The sequence below is a fragment of the Passer montanus genome, unplaced genomic scaffold (genome assembly GCF_014805655.1).
Source record: "Passer montanus isolate IOZ18808 unplaced genomic scaffold, ASM1480565v1 scaffold12, whole genome shotgun sequence".
In the NCBI taxonomy this organism is placed as follows: domain Eukaryota; kingdom Metazoa; phylum Chordata; class Aves; order Passeriformes; family Passeridae; genus Passer; species Passer montanus.
The window spans coordinates 7123997-7141891 of NW_024358722.1; the positions used below are offsets into that span (position 1 = coordinate 7123997).

Below are 17895 nucleotides of genomic sequence, written 5' to 3' on the forward strand. Positions count from 1 at the left end.
GAACACATTCCCTAGGGAAGGCCATTCCATGTGCTACAGAATTATTATTTTTAGAGTAAGAATTAAAAAATATTTTGCATAAACATATTCTGACTGCTTGTTACCGGTTACAATGCAGGAAGGAAGGGACCCTGTTTAGCAAGCCTGGGTCCTGTTCAACTGGACTGTCCTTCCACCCTCCCGTGACTCAGTGATTTCCAAATATTTCACATACCTGTCTGACAAGAGCCAGCTGCAGTGACAGGTAGAGGATGATCTGGTGATCTTCGGGGGCCAGGTCATGTGCTCTTTAAGGAAGACCACATAAGAGAAAAAGAAAAGCGACTGTTAGATTGCCCTTTGCAGAACACCTTCGCTATGAGTCACAGAAGCACAGAACAAAACCCAGTCTTTCCCCACAGAAAACCAGTCCAGTAATAGGGGAGCACACTGAAACTAGACAAAAAGCAGAACAGTGCTGGCCTGGCTAAGCCAGAATCCCAGGAAAAAGTATGAGAAACACAGCTGCCAGTATGTTATACAACTTACATGCTCCTTTATTAATGCCACTTAATATTTTGGAAGCTGGATAACTAATATGGAAAAAGTAGCACTGAGCGCATAACAAACCTATCAAAGCATTATTTTACGTAATTCAGGTGACAGATATAGTTGTCTAACTTGTTCCTATACTGCCTCTTTTCAAACATTAAGAGAGGGTTAGATTAGCACTGAAAAAGTAGTCACCATGAGCATGTAGAGGACTAAATATCAGGAGCCTCTGACACAAGCTGGGGCTCAAACATACAAAACATTCTCCACCCTGCAGCTTCTAGTTTAATTTTGACAGCAGACTCCTAATTTGGAAAGGGAAGACACTGAAGGAGGAACGATTTGATGACAGGAGCTGTGCCTGGACCAACACCAAGCCCTCACTTGTCAAGCTTGGACTCCGAGATATTCCCTTCCAGCCCACAGCAGGCACTACACTGAAGTGAAGCCTTGGCTAGAGAAGGCTGCAGCGTCTCCAGAACCAGATGTGCAGGCCCTTAACAAAGTCTTGTACAAGGCAGGGAATAGGGATGGACAACCTGGGCAGAACTGTCCCCTCTCAGACTATGCTAGGCACAAACTTGCAGTCTGAATTTGCCAGCCTGTGGAGAAGCCATTAACCAAGGCAATGATGGGATAGTTTCTTGGGGAACCCAACCTAGGAGGAAAGGTGGGGCAGCAGCTCATGTCACCTGGCAGCCCACTCCAGGAACCAGTGGATTTCTCTCCTTGTGACTCACAGAGCTCACTCACAGCTCTGCAGCACAGGGAAGTCATTTCACATGGGAGAAATGGGGAAGAGGAAGGTCCCTCATAGCCAATTAACATTCCTGACCTCTTTCTGGGCTGCATTCCAGGACACCAGGGAAACCTGCACCTGCACTGCCAGGTCCAAAGTGAGCACAATTAATGTCCTTATGAGGGAGAAACGACAGGCTGACAAGGCTAGTGGTTAAAACCCATGCCAAAACTATTGATTTGCTAATAATAAACAAGTAGCAGTAAAATAATTCCTTCAGGAAAAAAACCACACACCATTTTAATGGCAGCCACTTTTTAAATACCATTTGGCCTGTGAGCAAGAAGATTTTGAAGCTGATTTTTATAACTAGTGGCTCTAGAGAAAATTAATTTATTATGGACTGAATACGTCCTGTAACTCTGTAAGTCAAGGTGGCACTCAAGTGTTCTGAAGCAATGCCAAAGACATCAACGTGCAATTAATACAGGCAAGTCACTAATTTCTCCTTCCACTTCAAAAAACACAAAAAAACTCCCAAACCCAAATAGCCACAACTCCCCCACCAAAAAAATCCCCAATCCCCCCAAAAATTGCAACAAACAATAAAACTCCACAGAACTCAGCTTTGCCCTCGGGTGTTAGACAGGGTGAGCCACCTCTCTACAAAGTGTCTCTTGTGAAACCTTCAGTAGCCTTTCCAGCAATAAATAACAGGGGAAAGTTCACAAGAATATAGCAGATTAAATTAATGGTGCTTTTGGAAAGAAACAAAGGATTGTTCCTTTACTGCTCATTTTTCTCAGAAGGAATTAGAAAAACATTTAGTGCAATCTTCCAGCTGAAAAGGCCCCTTACAGAGATGACTACAGGCCAAACCATGGCCTGAGAGATCATACATGTTCTTCAAAAAAAAGGCAAAAAACAAGGAAGGTACAAAAATGAAGGAAACCAAACTTAGGCATTTAGGAAAACACTAGTAATCAGTTCACTGTCACATTCCTGTTGGCTGATGTTTGAGTAACTAATGTTTGGCTGGAAGCTTGTCTGCCTCCTAGGCAGAGTTAAGATACCATGAAAACAAGTCACAGCCAATGGGAAAAGTCAAAGGATAAAAAACAAAGAAGTTTAAAAGCAGTGCAGCACCACAATTCCTTAAAATTGGTCAGCAGTTAATGTACGACACTGGAGCCCACAAACTAGTGTGACCAAAAGTAAAAGCACACTCCTCATCCAAACAGTGAATGAATAAATGGCTTTTAGAAGTTTTCTCTCTCAGACCTCCATAAGGTAAATACCCAGAATTTTATCTGTGGTTTCAGTTCTTGCATTCACTACAAAACCAGTGTAAGACAAACATGCTGGCCTCCTTCTTGGTCAGCATCAGCAAAACAGCTAAGATCCTTTAACATTGTTCAAATTGTTAAACCTGTACTTTGAGACAGCAGAGATCTCACGTTTTCTTCACTTATGTAATTACAACCACAACAAGCTCAGAATTAGATTTCAGCCCAAGACTTAGACCACATAAGCTTCCATTCAATTGCTATCTACAGTCTGTAGGCATCTACATTTACAGTGGGTTGCAAATTTTGAATGTAATTGTACAAATGTAAATAACTGCCTGAACACCACCCAGTATATTTTGGGTGGTGTAATTTAATCATAACAGAGTGAGGAAGCTCACACCTCACCTCTCTACCCCACAGAATGGAGAAAAACAGGTTTTAAATCAAACAGTTGTACTCGAGGTCTCAAGTGTAGTTGTACAAGAGTGTAATTCACAGTTGCTTCCAGGGTGGAGCCATTATATCAGTTTTCCCCAGAAATATAGGGATGAAGGAGAGATGAGTGGTGCCTGCTTTGTACTACCAGCTCTGGAACCTCCTCTTCCAACAACAGCTCATGTAAACACTCATTAGGACAACCATTATTCTCTCCCCTAGGTGCACTGGTGCCAGGTCACCCCATAGCTGCCTACACCCTGATGGTGGAGGTACTTTCCCACCATAACGGAAATAGGATTTTAAGCCTGCTTCACACAGGAATTGAGACAAAATTAGATTTCCACGTCTGCCAGCTGGCATCATATGAGGAAGCTGAATCTCCCAGCACCATAGATCTCACTGCAGCTAATTTGGGGCTAAGGTTTTTTTCTGTAAGGTGGCAGAACAGCACTCTTACCTTGGATATTCAATCAAATAATCATTGCATTTAGCCATCACAGAAATGGTTTTGACAGACTACTCCTGAAACCTAATGAACTGTTTTCAAACTTTCCAGCAAGGAAGCCTTACGCAGAGAAAAAAGAAACACAGAAAGAAAAATTTTTCTGAATTAATGAAAAAAATACACAAAGCAAGTATCTGCAAAATTCCTACTCACCTCTCCAAAGTCTGAAGTGCTTTCTTGTTTAATTCATCCTGAGCGCTCTTTAGAGTTGCTGTAGGACAAGATACAATGCCATTTAAGCAGATCAAATAAATAAATGTATAGAGTATTTCAACCCGTGAGCATAAACGCTATGGAAATCTCTGTGTGTCTGTGCATGTGCTCATTTTGACATGAATTCTCAAATTCATTCCTATTAAAGATCATTTTAAGTCCTTTGTTTGAAATACTAAAGCATTTTTTATTTACATATGCCACTGAAGGCGGCTGGAAGAAGGGGTTAAACACTAATTAGATACCAAGAAGGTATCTAGTTAGAGAAGGCCATCAGCCAGACTGCTGCAAATGCTACAAGCAGTAATTGCATCACATTCTGACCCAGGTACAGACTGCCCCCACCACCATCTTCGTGTAGGAGCGTGCTGCAGGTTGAACAGGGAGCACCAGCAGCCAAACTTACAGCTCTGTGACAAAACACCACCATCTTTGAGACCACAACAGACTTTTAAGTTACTTAAGATGCGGCATTAGCCCTTCTTCCATGCCTCTAATTGCTTGACTAGTGGATCCTACTCAGTACAAACATGTCAATGTATAAATTAATTCCTGCCTAAAACCAGAAAAGGAAGAGAAGAATCAGGCTCTTGTTATACCTGTAAGATATCATCAAGACCAACAGGAACAGAGGAAGAGCTTAAAGGAACATGGCTTTCTCAGATCCAAAACATCTGGAAACCTAGTGATGGTTTTTAGAAAGGCATTGGCTGTCTTGTTCTGGTTCTTAGGCTTTCCTATTTTGCATAGCAGTTGTTTCTTGTTCTGCCTATCCTGAAATTGAGAGCTATTGGTCAACAGCATAAGGAAGTGATGAGTAGTTTATCCATCAGCAAACATCACCCATGAATGTATCTGATTTGATACATCAAGTCAGTGTATGTTCCAAAACAGAAAACGACTAAGTAGTATATAATAATACAACAAAGACAGTGAAATTCAAATATTCTTAAAAGTTATTAAGAAGAAAAGAGACGTGTTCTTCTGCAAGACCTGCAAACGTAACCAGTTTCTTTGCATTCTGCAATATGACAGCAAGTGAAATTTTGTAAGTAAATTATTTGCTGCAGTAGCTATAGTGACCAGACTTTTTTTATTTATACATCTTCCAACGGTTCTTCAGAACAGCAGGTTCATTTGGGAGGAACAGCAACCTTCAGGATTTCCTAATCATAAAGATCAGAACTTGCTTAGGCCACAAAACCTACTCCAAGATTAAAAACTGATCCAAAAATTTGTATTTTAAATAATAAATTTAAAGACATGGACTTTCATGAAAAATGCAGCATCTATTAAGAATACATCACTCTCAGTAGCCTAAAATCAGGCTGCAAAATACTGAATAAAGGTAACAAAGGAAGAAAATGTGGAAAAAAAATTTAAAGAATAAAAAATTTTGTTTACATCAGAACGACTGATGTAAACAAAAATGCTTGAGGAGACATTGGAAAGGATTAGATAATACCTATAAACATTCCTACAGAAAAAAATCCGACATTCTGTTTCTCATGGAAACTACCATTCTTTAAGTTACAGAGCAATTCTAAGTTGTCACACAACAAGAAAGACTGAAAGAAATGTTACCATTTGTCCCTTAAATTAAACACCAAATGGAAAACTAGAATGTCGAGCTTCCACCTGTTAAGACATTTGACTAATGCTCAGCTTGTAGCCAGAAAGAACACAAAATATGTTGTGGAAATGATGTGATTACTCTACAGCTAGTCAGCTTTGCCTCTGCATTACTGGGAAACAGCAGGTGACTCCCACCTCCCACAATATGGACTGCATCTTCAAAGATGCTACCACAAAGTTGGAATGCTGTGTGCAGCTCTGGCATCCACAACATTAAGACATGGTTCCATTGGAACAAATCCAAAAAAGTGCCATGAAAATGGCTGGAAGGCATCTTCAAAAGCTGAGAGAGTTGGCGTTTTTCATCCAGGGGAAGGGCCAAGGGCGGCCTTACTGCACCCTCTTAATACTTCAAGAGGGTTTTTAAGAAAGACAGAGTTATTTTTTACCAGTTCCTATAAAGACAGGACAAGGAGTAATGGATTTAAACTAGAAGAGGAAAGATTTAGATTATATACAGGAAGAAATTCTTTACTAGGAGGGTGGCAAGACTATGAAACAGGCTGCCCAAAGATGTTGCAGATGCCCTACCCCTGAATTACTCAAAGAAAACTGCAACCCACTTGTATCTCTGAGAAGCTCTCACTTCAGACAAAGAAAAGTTTGTACTAAGGGAACAGAACCTGGTGGGTCTGATTAAACTTTTAAAATTTGTGCTCCATTCTGCCAGGTCAATCACACCAAAGAATTCTTCAGTCCCTACCCAATTTTACTTCCTGAGAGCATGGCTGCTGCAGTTTCACCAAATAAAACAAAATGTGACTTATTACTAAGATTAAAATAAGCTCCAAAAGCAGTCTGACCAATGGGAGAGTGGCACAGGGGGTTTCTGAAACCCGTAAGACACACTACTTTTGCAAATGCCACCTCAGCAGCCCAATATTTATTTTCTGAAGCATTCTGGGTTTTTAAAGCAGCTTCAGCATTACTAAAATTCAATAGGTTCTTCAGCAGTATTTTGTACCTAAATACAAAGCTCTGGATCACATTTAAAAACAGAGGACAAGTTCTGTCTTAGTAAAAGCAGTTAGAGCACAGTAGGAGTACTGAATTCATGGAATGAAACAGTGCCAAGGATCAGAAACAACTCTACAAACATAGGGACAGGAATCTAGTTCTAATCTTGTCCAGTGGATTGAGCACCCATTAGCAGCTGAAGCATAGTCAGGTCTATTTATGTAAAACATTTGTTTTGTGGGAAAGGATTCAGTTTGTAATGTGCAAAACTGTTCCTTTATGTGAATCACAATGTAAGAAGTGGGGATGACAGATAAATGGACTTCATAAATAAATTTCTGATCCAAAGTAAAACACTGACATGCAGGCACCCTTTTGCAAATATGACTGAGTTTCAGAAACTATTCCCTTGTGTTAATACATCTAATATGACACAACATACAGTTTTAGCGTCCAGAATTATAATTAAAGATTGCATGCACTGTTATTTCCAAAAGCAAAGACTGTAAGTTTGTTCACTAATAATTTATTCACTTCTTTGTGAACAAACAGGGGGGCTTAACATTAACCAGTGCTGCCAGTACCCTGATTGTAAAATCCACAAAGACTGATAGAATGAGTTTCTAATTCAGTCCCTGATCCATGACCTTCTACCAAAATTCTAAAAAAAAACAGACACAGCACACTCATCTCTGAAAAAATAATGAGGGACTGTTACATCTACAAAGAATTCACAATATGTGAGATGGTGATGTGAGGGAAGAAGAGCATTTGCTCACAATACATTCTCAACCTAGTCTTTCCTCTTCAGCCTTTGGTAAATTCATGTCACCTTTCCCTGTCTTCAGTGAATTCTTCATCAAACCTAAGGGAGGAAAAGTTGACAACACAGCTTATGTCAAAACTGGAAATGTGGGAGGAAGGCAAATGGTTTGCTGTTGGCATTGACCCACTGGAAATTGATCTGCAGAAAACGAATATTAACTATGCACAGGAGGCTTGGGCTTCTAGGACTGAGGCAAAAATGTAAAAGTGTCAATGGCTTCCTCTGATGACACATTGTTCAGCTACTTCAATAAGACTTATTTCAAGAAACATGAAATTAAACATTAAGAATAAGGAAGCTTACCAGGGTAAGTTTCAGGAAATCATACTTCCTACAGGAGCTTTTTGCAAATCACAAAGAAAAGGCTTTAATACAACTCCTCAGTGCCTCTGTCACATAGGAGGAAAAATAATTACTAGAAGATTATATTAAATACGAAAGTCTAACTTGGATGGAAGGCTGAAAGCTTTAGAAGGCAATTGGTCAAATGTCTCTGAGACACTTAGCTACCACTGAAAATACTGATTTACTGAAACTCAGCTATGAAGTTACAGGAATCTCATATATACACACACATAGATATTTGACTTGTCTGCATATGTCAGTAAGAACTGGTATAAATACAGTGATAAACAAGATTGACAACATGAGGCAGGATTACATCACAGAACTGCTGTCTTTCAGCATGTTCTAGCTTTGCTCCCTCGCTGTCATACGCTATTTTTTAACAATGCTAATGAAAAATGTCTTGCTAGTGCAAATTTGACATTTTCCAGTGAAACACAGTTCCATATTCATGACCATCACGTGTATGCTTTTGAAAGACTTAATCCATTTTATTAAAATATAATCTGCAAAATGGAAATATACTCTTCCTACTTCCCTCCAGTAACCGAGTGACTTGTCCTGTTGCCTCAAAGGCTAGAGATACGATGAGAAGGAAGATATATTCTGCTGTTTCAAAACATAAATCAGAGGCTAATCTGAAAATAATCCAAGGCAGTTGTTGTGAAGGCTGTTTTACATTAAAAAGGACATAATATTGAACTAGTCTATTCTAACTAACTCTGAAAACTCAAGAGATTTCCAGAAAAAGATTTTCCAACTCACATTTTGCTGTGCCAAAATATTTTTAGATCTAGAGTATAGTACATGGTTCTCTATTCTTTACAAACCACCTTCTGTTCATACTGAAGTTTACAAAGAGATCATAAGGGGCTGACATAGAAAACCTCCTATCCCTGAAAATAGTCTATGGGGTCTTGTATAGCTTTACAATAGTTTAAACAACATCTAGGCAAAATGCCTTAAAAACTAGGCTGTTAAGCAGAACCCTATTCCTAGTGGACTTAAAATATATATGTAAGACATAGTTCACGCTAGGAAGGACATACTTTTTGGACATGAACTTTTTAGGGAGAACTACTCTGAGGCAGAGAAATGGAGAGCTGCAAAGAGCTGCAGTGCCTGTTGGCCTCCATGATGAAAAGCAGCTCTCAGAACAGCTGATCAGATACGGCTGGCTGAAAAACTACACCAACTTGTGCTACTGAAGAGCACAAGAACACTTTCTCAGACACATGCCTTGCAGAATTCTGGTATAAGTTGCAAGGCCTGCATATTCCATGATAATATGATAGAGTAATTTTGGCTTTGATTCAGGCTTCTTTGCTGAATCAACTTTGAAGAAGTTGGTTTGTTTCTATGGAACCTCTATGACAGAAAAGCCATTGCTTGCCTGAGGGCAGGAGTGCCAAAATTATTAGGAAACACACCAGCTCAGCCATTATTCAAAGAAAATGTGTTAGAACACATGCTCACCTATGTTAGAAGTCCCAGAATAAACAAAGACTGTTCCCACCTGTGAGTTTGATGAAGGTCAGAGGTAGAACTCTCCCAAAAACTTCAAGCCCTCCTAACTACAAAGCACCAAATCTGCAGGAGCCCCTTGTCCACCCATTAAAAATCCAAGTAAGCAGAATTAAAATGAAATACTTCTTACAGTCAGTGGTCTGTTTCTAGTCAACATCCACATGTACCAGTGAGGTAGATATTTTTATCTTGTTTACTTCTAAGTAAAAGAAACTACATCACAGAGAGGTTGAATCTCTGTGGGGAATCAGTATCACGCCAGGAACTGAAGTGAGGCATTTCTGACTCCAATTCTTGGATTGTATTTCTTTATGATTTATGAGTGGGTGACAAAAATATGAAAACAGATGGAAAGTCTGACTTTTTGTTGTGTAAATTAAGTGAAAAAAAGTATTACAAATACTAAAGTAAAGCACACCAAGCATTGTCAGCTACACTCAGATTATCAGCCCCTAAGTAATGACCTGCATTTCTTCCTTTACCTAATAACTTCACTTTTATAACCACAGAAGACAGTTCTCTGAGCACATGAACAGTTCCCATTTATCTTGTGATCTAATTGTTTTTCATGTCTAGTCAGCACTGAAGGCAGATTTTCTAATAAATTCCCATTGGTTGCACTAAAGACTTGGAACAAATGCTCTCTATATAACAACACTTGATGAACAAGTAACTCACCATCAGTAGCTTGAAGGCTGTATGTCAGGCCCAATGCCAGGTAACCCTTTGCTAGGGACTCTCCAGCATCCTCACCCAGGTCTATCACCATTTTAGCAAAGTGTTCTCCTTCTTCCAGCTGCAAAAGAGGTAGGTTGAGACTTACAGGCATTTCCTCTATATTTGCTCCAATAAAATTTACCATCAGGCTTACGTGTAAGTGATCTGAGAGCCAAGACAAGGCTTCAGACAAGGGTGATCCCAGTGAACACTCATAAAAAGGACAACGTAGAAGGTCATATTAGCAGACCTTGGTGCACATGCTCCACAGTTTTGAGAAAAGTTTGGGTTTTGCACCCCAAACTCTTTCCAGATGTTTAAGATTAATCAAGGACAGTATCTTATTTTATCGTTTCTTTCAGGCATACTTCAATCATGCAGCCTTAAAAGCAGATGCTGCATCAGCTGGACTACTTATATGCCATCCCAGTAGGACAGGCTTAGGAAGGGTCTAACAGGTTTCTTCCTTTAATGGAAAACCATTCAGTTTTGCTGTTTCATTTTTTTTCAAACCTTAGCAAATTTTACTTTCTTTTAAAACATTAGAATAAAACAAGAAACCACTAAAGCTCTCAGCTGCTGCTTGAAGTTCTGTTGCCACAAGGACGCAGAAATTTCAGGACACAAATTTGTATCTGAACTAACACACTACCTTGGCAGCTCTGGCTGTACTAACCACCTTCTGCATCTTTTGCAAAGACACAATTTCTTTGAAAATGCATTTTATATTATAGATAGAAATTGGAGGAGAGAGCAGTCACAATCTCTCAGAATCAGCCTCCAAAGTGATGAAATATGTAAGCTGGTCTCCACTACTACATCACAGACTGCTACCCCCAACCTTCCTTTCGACACATCAGCGTCTGTAAAATCTGAGTTACTGGTAATTTTAAATAAAAATAATAAGTTAAATATTATTACAGAATGGAATGTTTCTTATTTCTAACTTTAAACTTTCATTAATATCACTCACTCATTTTAAGTAGAAAAGACTAAGACCTGCACAATGTATTTACATTGAAAGGTGTAGGTTGGAGTGACACTGGCAAAACTTGTAAGTAATGCCTGAAAAATAGAGCCTACAGGAAGATCTCATTTCTGTACAAGACAGTATGCAGATCCTGTCACCCATAATCAGAGTCATCCCTAATCAAGAAGTAGACAGCATTACAGTATCTGACAAATCCTCCCTTTGGAAACTTTAATTACATCACAACTGACTTTATGAGATGGGGTTGTTTAATTTTGAGAAAGTACTTTTTTCGTTTGAAATCTGGCTAGTTTAGACACAAGTACTGTGGATGTGTGCCCTCTTTATACTCAGCATTGTCAGACTTCAGCACCTCATGGCTCCTTAACATCTAAAATGACTCATCCATAAAAACCTGGAATTAAAATGCACCATCAAACGAGAAATTTGCCTTCTGCAGTGATCTGTTAATACACTACCTATGAACAAAATCTACTTGACTTGTTGTAGCATCCTGTCAATGAGCCTCCTAATCCCAACACTTGAAAACATTCAGGTGACAACATTAACTAATGGCTTCATAAACAAACAACCTGGATTTATTAGATGATATCAAACATCAAAAGAAAATTACTTTTAACATAAACCTGAAGAAAGGCTGAAAACTGCACATGAAGAAACAAATCTCCACTGCTTGGATTTCTTCCCACTGGTACAACTCCCGAGACCACAGATTTCAAACTAGATGTAGAACAATTATTCCCCAATTTCTGCAAACTCAGGTCAGTCCAATGACTAATGCATATGTTATCATCAAATCTTTTCCTGAAAGCACTGTGAAAGCATTAGTGCTCCTCATTGCCCCACCAGCTGTGATTGTGAAAGCCACTAACTGACACAGGAGCACCTCTTGCGGAATACTGGGACTCACCAACTGAACTGCAAGGCTTGTCTTTGAGGGTACAATCCAAGGCCTACCAAAATCACTGGAAATAGTCTCACCTACTTCAGTAATGTAGAGACAACACCCTTAAATTCTGATCACATGAGGAAGACTGAGATTTGTTTCAGGAGATTTCTTAATCTGTCAGTAGCCCCAGCAGCTTTCCTGCTACATAGTGAAATGTGTCCTGGACCAGAGCCCAGGACAATGGAAGAAGTGGGCCATGACTTGCCACATAGAAAAAACCCAAAAAAGAACAACAAAAAAAGCCTCCCATATTATAACTGAATTCTTCATCTCTCAGAAACTTTTATGTAAGACATGAAATCTGTAGTCTGAAAATTCATTATGCATCTCTTTGCCACCATAAACAGCTATATTACCACTCTCTTTCTTCATTGTTTCTCCTCCTCACACACACTTTCATCCAAGAAGTCTCCATTAGATGAAGAAAAGAGCTATACAAGGTATTCTAATGACTAGTGAACAAGAGTAGGGGTGGGTAGAGTGTATGGAAAAACAGACTGAATGAAAAGTTCGAAGCTGAAATGAAGACATGTAAAATTGGAGAGATTTTGCTCTATTGTTTCTCTGAATGGTCACCTAATGGTAATTCCAGTCTCTGCCTTCCTCCCTGCCAGCTACCCAGGGCAGCCTGTCAGTACTGGATTAATCTAATGAATGAATAATTAAAACCATAACTTTTCAGAGTGGCTGAAACAGCACTTCTAGCACATTCTTGTAACATTTATTCATACTAAATACTAATGGCACTTTGACCAGCCACAAAGATTCTTACAAATGCAAACCTGGGTCAGCTGAAGTCTGCTTTGAAAATAAGTGGCCTCACAAACTCCAGCACAGCTGGTTCTGTTTATGAGGACATTTACTTTTCCTTCTTACAGCACTCAGACACTTCTCATGCCAGCCCTGCTGTGGCAGCCATCTGCCCCCTCTTCTCCCATTCTCCTACTCTTCAGTCATTCTGGGCAAAGTGTGAAAAGCCAAACCTTTCACTCACATCACCCACTGTGAGGTTTCAACTCTCCAGTGCATCAATCTTGCAGATGGCCTAGTCAACTGTGAATCCAGAAAGTACTACCTGAAACAGGAATAAACCCCTTGGGACACACTCAGGGTAACCAACTAAACTGCAAGGACTACCAACTGCAGTCTGGATGGATAAAAGCTGCCTCTCCATGCACCCGAGTGAGGGACCAGTTGTGAGCCTGAGCTGTGATCTGCCAGTAAAGCTGTGTCTGTGGGGGTCCTTAAGGATACGGGGTGTCTTCAGTCTGTATTGCAGAGATGAGAAAGGGAGGAGGGAAGGCCTGCAAAGAAGTGGCAAAAAATGAAGTCTCAAAGCACTCCCTCCAATCTGGCCCTTATTGTTCTAACATTTTTCTACATACTTTGCATTGAAAAACTGGTGGAGAGAAAGGCAGCATTCCAGGCTGCAGGGAGAAGTTCCCTGCCTCCAAAACTTGCATGGAAGAAAGACAACATGGGGGAAAACAACCTAAGAAGAACTTTCTGCATTTTGAACTCCAGCTATATAAAGTGTCAGGAGGCACCTGGAACCACTAGCTAAGCAACCCTTCTATCACACCAGAAAGCAAACACCTGGCACCTGGAGAGAGACAGGCTGCCAAACTGTGAACTGACACCAATGAGATGGTAATACTCTGGGGTTGGTTGGGCTTTTTTTCCCCTTTCACTTCCTCCTTCATGTTTGAAAGAAAAAGAACAGTTGCTAGCTGTGCTATCCTGAGAGATGTTTCCCCTGGTACAGAGAGTAGCTGTTCCAGCCACCAGTGTTATTTGGCCACAGGTTTTGGTGTGTGCTCAAGCCAAGCCCGGAGGCACACTGACAAGGGAGTGGAGAACAGCAGGTGCTGTCCCCTGGCCTAACGCCACCCAGCTGGTGTCCAACTGCCATCCAGATTGTTTTCAGAAAAGCTCAAGCCCTACCCCACTGAATCAACAGCTTGCAGGACTAAGTAGAAATTGCACTTCTCACCAGCACACATTTAGAGTAACTAAGGACAAACAAATCAATGATGTACAGCAGGATGAAAATAACATTTTATTGTGCCAAAAAAGAGGAGCACACCAAGAAAGAGGCAGAAAATACATTGAATGACACTGGACTTAGGACAGCAGACAAGGTCAACGAACCAGGTGAATTTGGACACCTATGCCACTGAACAATACCCAAGCACTTAAGAGATCAAAATCCTACAGAATGGATATTTATACAAAATTACACATGATGTTAACTAGTTGAATCGACCTCTTCTTACAATTTTCATTACACTGGGTTGTAGCCATAGAGACTAATTCAAAGAGAAGAACATAAATATAGTGAAATTAGAATGATAAGAGGAAAATGCATAGGAAGAAAGTGGTCCACAAGGCACAGTCTAATGAAAAGGTTTTGTCCCACAGCTGTTTAGAGCACACAAAGCCAACCATGTTATGTATGTCAGGACAAAAAATCCTTTGCTTTCTATTGCTGGTCTAGTCAGCATTTGCTCTCTGTGTCACCATTGTTAAGCTCACCAATTTAGTCTGTGTAAACTCAGCCCCCAGCACTTAGGAATACTCAAGGCCTTTCCTCCCACTGTAGTTAAAGTGGTTTGCTCACAAAGGCAATGTATTGAAGACAAAATTATTGGTCATTTTTATTGTCTAAAACCCATGGGATTGCCCTAGAACATCAGTGATGATGTAATGAAGAATGTCTTTTAAAAGACAGAAGAAATACCTAGTAGCTCCTTGCCCTTCCCTGCTTTCTCAGAAGCCTCTCACTCTGGTGATGCCAATCCTCTTGGATGTTTATCAGAAGGCAGAGTAACTCCAGTAATGGGACTAGATTTGATCTTTTAATATTATTCATACTGCACTATGACCTAAGCATTTCCAGGCGACTCCGGGGCTCCTAAGTGACTGGGTACCAGCACATGCACAGCATTTATTAACTACAGGGGCAGGGTGAACAACAGACAGAAGGGGAGAGAAGCACTCTCATTAAGTGCTCTGTGAAAGTAATGAATGGTAAGCTGTTACCTCAGAAGTATGCAGCTCTACCTCTACATCCTGCCAACCCCCCTGACACACACGTCCTGACCTCATGGCATGTCTTACTTAGTTTTTATGACTCCATGCACGGCCTGCCCTGGCCCAACAGCACTTCTCCCTTTCCCTGACTGATGGCATGATCTGTCTTCCCTGCTGCAGTAGAGAACTTTGCTGTGCATACTAGTTCAAAGAAATGAGAGAAATACGAGGTATAGCACTGTCCTGTGCTGCAGCTTTGAAAAGCTCATATTAGCTGATAATACTGGCATCATTTGATGCTACACAAGTTCAGCACACCACCACTTCTGCTATTATATCAATGAGGAGCAATGAACATGACAGACATGCCTCATGTTTTCCAGCTTTTTGTCAGAGCAGAGTTCTAGAAATTCAAGCCTATCCTAGGACTACAGTTCATTTTGCTTTATGTGTATTTACAATATTTTCAACATGCCTCCATTGAAACCAACTGAGTAAAAGGCCAAAGACAGCACCAGGGTAACCCTAAATACCTCAAACAAGGCTCCCAAAAACAGAGAAATTCAGTATTTAATGCTTGTCTGTAGGAAGAAGTTCCATTTTTAGTATTTTCACAACACCTGCCATAACAGCATCCTGGAGAACCTAGATTAGTAGTGAAATTAACAGAACTGTACTATTAAAATATTAAAAACAACAACTCATCCTGCAACTCAAAGTCATTGCCAAAATAGGCAAGTGAGCATTCAGCTGAGACCATGCCAGGGAAGGCTGAGTGAAAAAGGAAATGGCAGCAAGCCTTTTAGTGAGCAGAACTCTGAATTTACAGTGGAGCAAGGCAAAGCAACCTCAGTATGAACATAATCCAGTGCAAATTTAAAACAATACTCTGACCCACAATAGTCAAACATTTCACAGTGCATTCTGGAAAGCTAAAAGACAGCTGGCTAAACACAAATGGGCTTTGTGTTCACTTGATAGAATCATCCATGTGCAAGTCCAGCAAACTGCTGTGCTAAAACCCCAGCAAGCTGGAAAGCTTAGCAGCATGTTGCCTCAAAAGTAATTCTGAGCCTACTACAAAAACACTTAAAACACCTGTGTAATGGTTTGGATACAATACAGAAGTTCCAGCTTTGCTGCACAGGTCTGACTGCATCCTGACCATACAAATGTGGTTTACATATGTGCATTTATTTTGAAGCTTTTCTGGTCCTCCGAGTCTACTGGCTTAAGCTTTAGAATTAATGAGATATTGATTTATTGTTCACACTGGATTTTTTGAAATTTATGTTTTTAAAAACCTTTAATTCTGAAAAGGGTAGCCAAAACACTGCTTATACCACCCAGTTTACTGAGGGCCCAATCCTAAAAGCTAGCAGTTGATGGGGCAGATCATCTCCTGATGTAAGCCAGCACGGTACCCCTAACATGCCAGTAGAGTACTGCCACCTTACATCAGTTAATGATCTAGTCATGCTGCCACAACAGAAGCTGGGGGAGCCTCAGCTCTTTTCTGCATCAGGCTTTGCTATATATTGATTTGCATGGCACTGTATGACTGCATCCACGTTTTCACTTTGATTTGTTCTGCACTGACAGATTATTTCATAGATGTGATCAGAGCATCCTCAGTGTTGTAAATCGTTATAGTAAATTTCAATTTATTTTCTGTTTTCCCTGCTCTTAAAGTGTGCTGAGACATCATGCACAAAGCCAGCAAAATTACTTAAGTGATCACTAGATTAATCATGAAAGAAACTGTTCTGTGCTTCTCATGACATTCTGTAATTATCCATCTGCATAAATGTATTTTGGAGGTGTTTTTTTATTGCTAGTAGCTGAAAGAAGACTAAAGTACGGCTTGCCCATGAGCTATAAACAAACTGGCTACAATACTGCACCCCACAGTAGACAGATGCAGGATATAAATTAGCTGTTTCATTTGGCTAAATGGTGATCTGATTTCACCCTTTTCCCACCTAGCCAGCAATCAAATACACAGACATATTTCCTAATTGAAAAATTAATCATATTTTATATGTTCTGAAAAGAAAGATGTATTTGAATATTTGTAACTGCTAATATTTGTCCATTAGACTGTTCCAGTCCCATGTCTATCTTCCTTTCTATTTATACTGGCATTGATCAGCCTGTTAACTTCCAGTTTAAATTATTCAATTCTGATTTGATTGCCATGTAATTTAAATGCAAATAATTACTGTAAGGATGACATTTAGAAAAACAGCTCTGCTAAGCAGGAAGGTCTTTATTAGGCACAGGAGTCTGCCAGTAATATCAAAAGCACCCCTTTGACTAAGAGACGTGGGAACCTATCATTTCAGTTCTTTTAAAAGATGATCTGATTTCCCTCAGACTCCCCTTAATTAAAATCCTTCTATACCATCATCAAGTTTGCTATGAGGGCAAAGCATAGGCCACTGACTGAAAGGAATGGGAGAGGGAATATTTTTAATTTGGTTTTAGTTCATAAGACTGTGCTCTAGATAACTGCAGTAAAATTGCCCTCTTGTGAAATCATGATTTTATTTCATAATACCCCCAGTTTTGAGCCAGTGTCTGACTGAATAACACTGAAAAGCATTTCACACAATAAAAAAGCAGTAGATTGAAGAAAAAACCCTCTTGAAATAATCAAAACCTGCTAATTTTTCTCTTCTTCCCTTGCCTTTCCTACTTTTTAGGGTTAGCCAGTTGTTTTGTTAGCTCTGTCATGTATGAGAAGACTGGACATACTGGATTGCCCAAGCTGGAATTGAATTACAGTCTCACTGTCTTTTCAAAGTAATGAGGTATTTTTATATGCTAGCTGTGCATTAAAAACTTTATCAGACATACTAAGAACAGCATTCAACACAGCTGTAATACCTCACTTTCACTGTTTTAACATCTCTAAGAATTAAAAAAAAAAAAACTTATTTACTTTATTTTTAAAAATACCATTCACTGTGAATCTTTTTATACATCACTGAATGACTTTCAGCCTGCAAAATTTAGAGACTGAGCTGTGGGTACAAGAGGGTTGAATTGCTCCAAATGTAGAGCAGGAGCAGGTTGGGCAGTTCAGCAAGAATTCCCTGAAGGTACTTAGACTTGAAGATTCTTCCTAGAAAAAGATGCTGCCCATTTTTTGCTGACTCACATATAAGCTTAACCATTATAGTTCATTCAAAAACATG

General features: G+C 39.8%; 1 protein-coding gene across 4 annotated transcripts in view; it reads right to left on the minus strand.

Moving 5' to 3' along the window:
• The window catches only part of TTC7A (tetratricopeptide repeat domain 7A), a 240570-nt gene that overhangs the window by 94920 nt on the left and 127755 nt on the right, over positions 1 to 17895 (minus strand). For all 4 annotated transcript variants that reach the window (XM_039697785.1, XM_039697786.1, XM_039697788.1 and 1 more), the window contains 3 exons: positions 9684 to 9801; positions 3656 to 3713; positions 215 to 287 (listed from right to left, as the gene is read on the minus strand). In XM_039697785.1, the coding sequence (XP_039553719.1) occupies positions 215 to 287; positions 3656 to 3713; positions 9684 to 9801 (249 nt within the window). The remainder of the gene's footprint in view (positions 1 to 214; positions 288 to 3655; positions 3714 to 9683; positions 9802 to 17895) is intronic.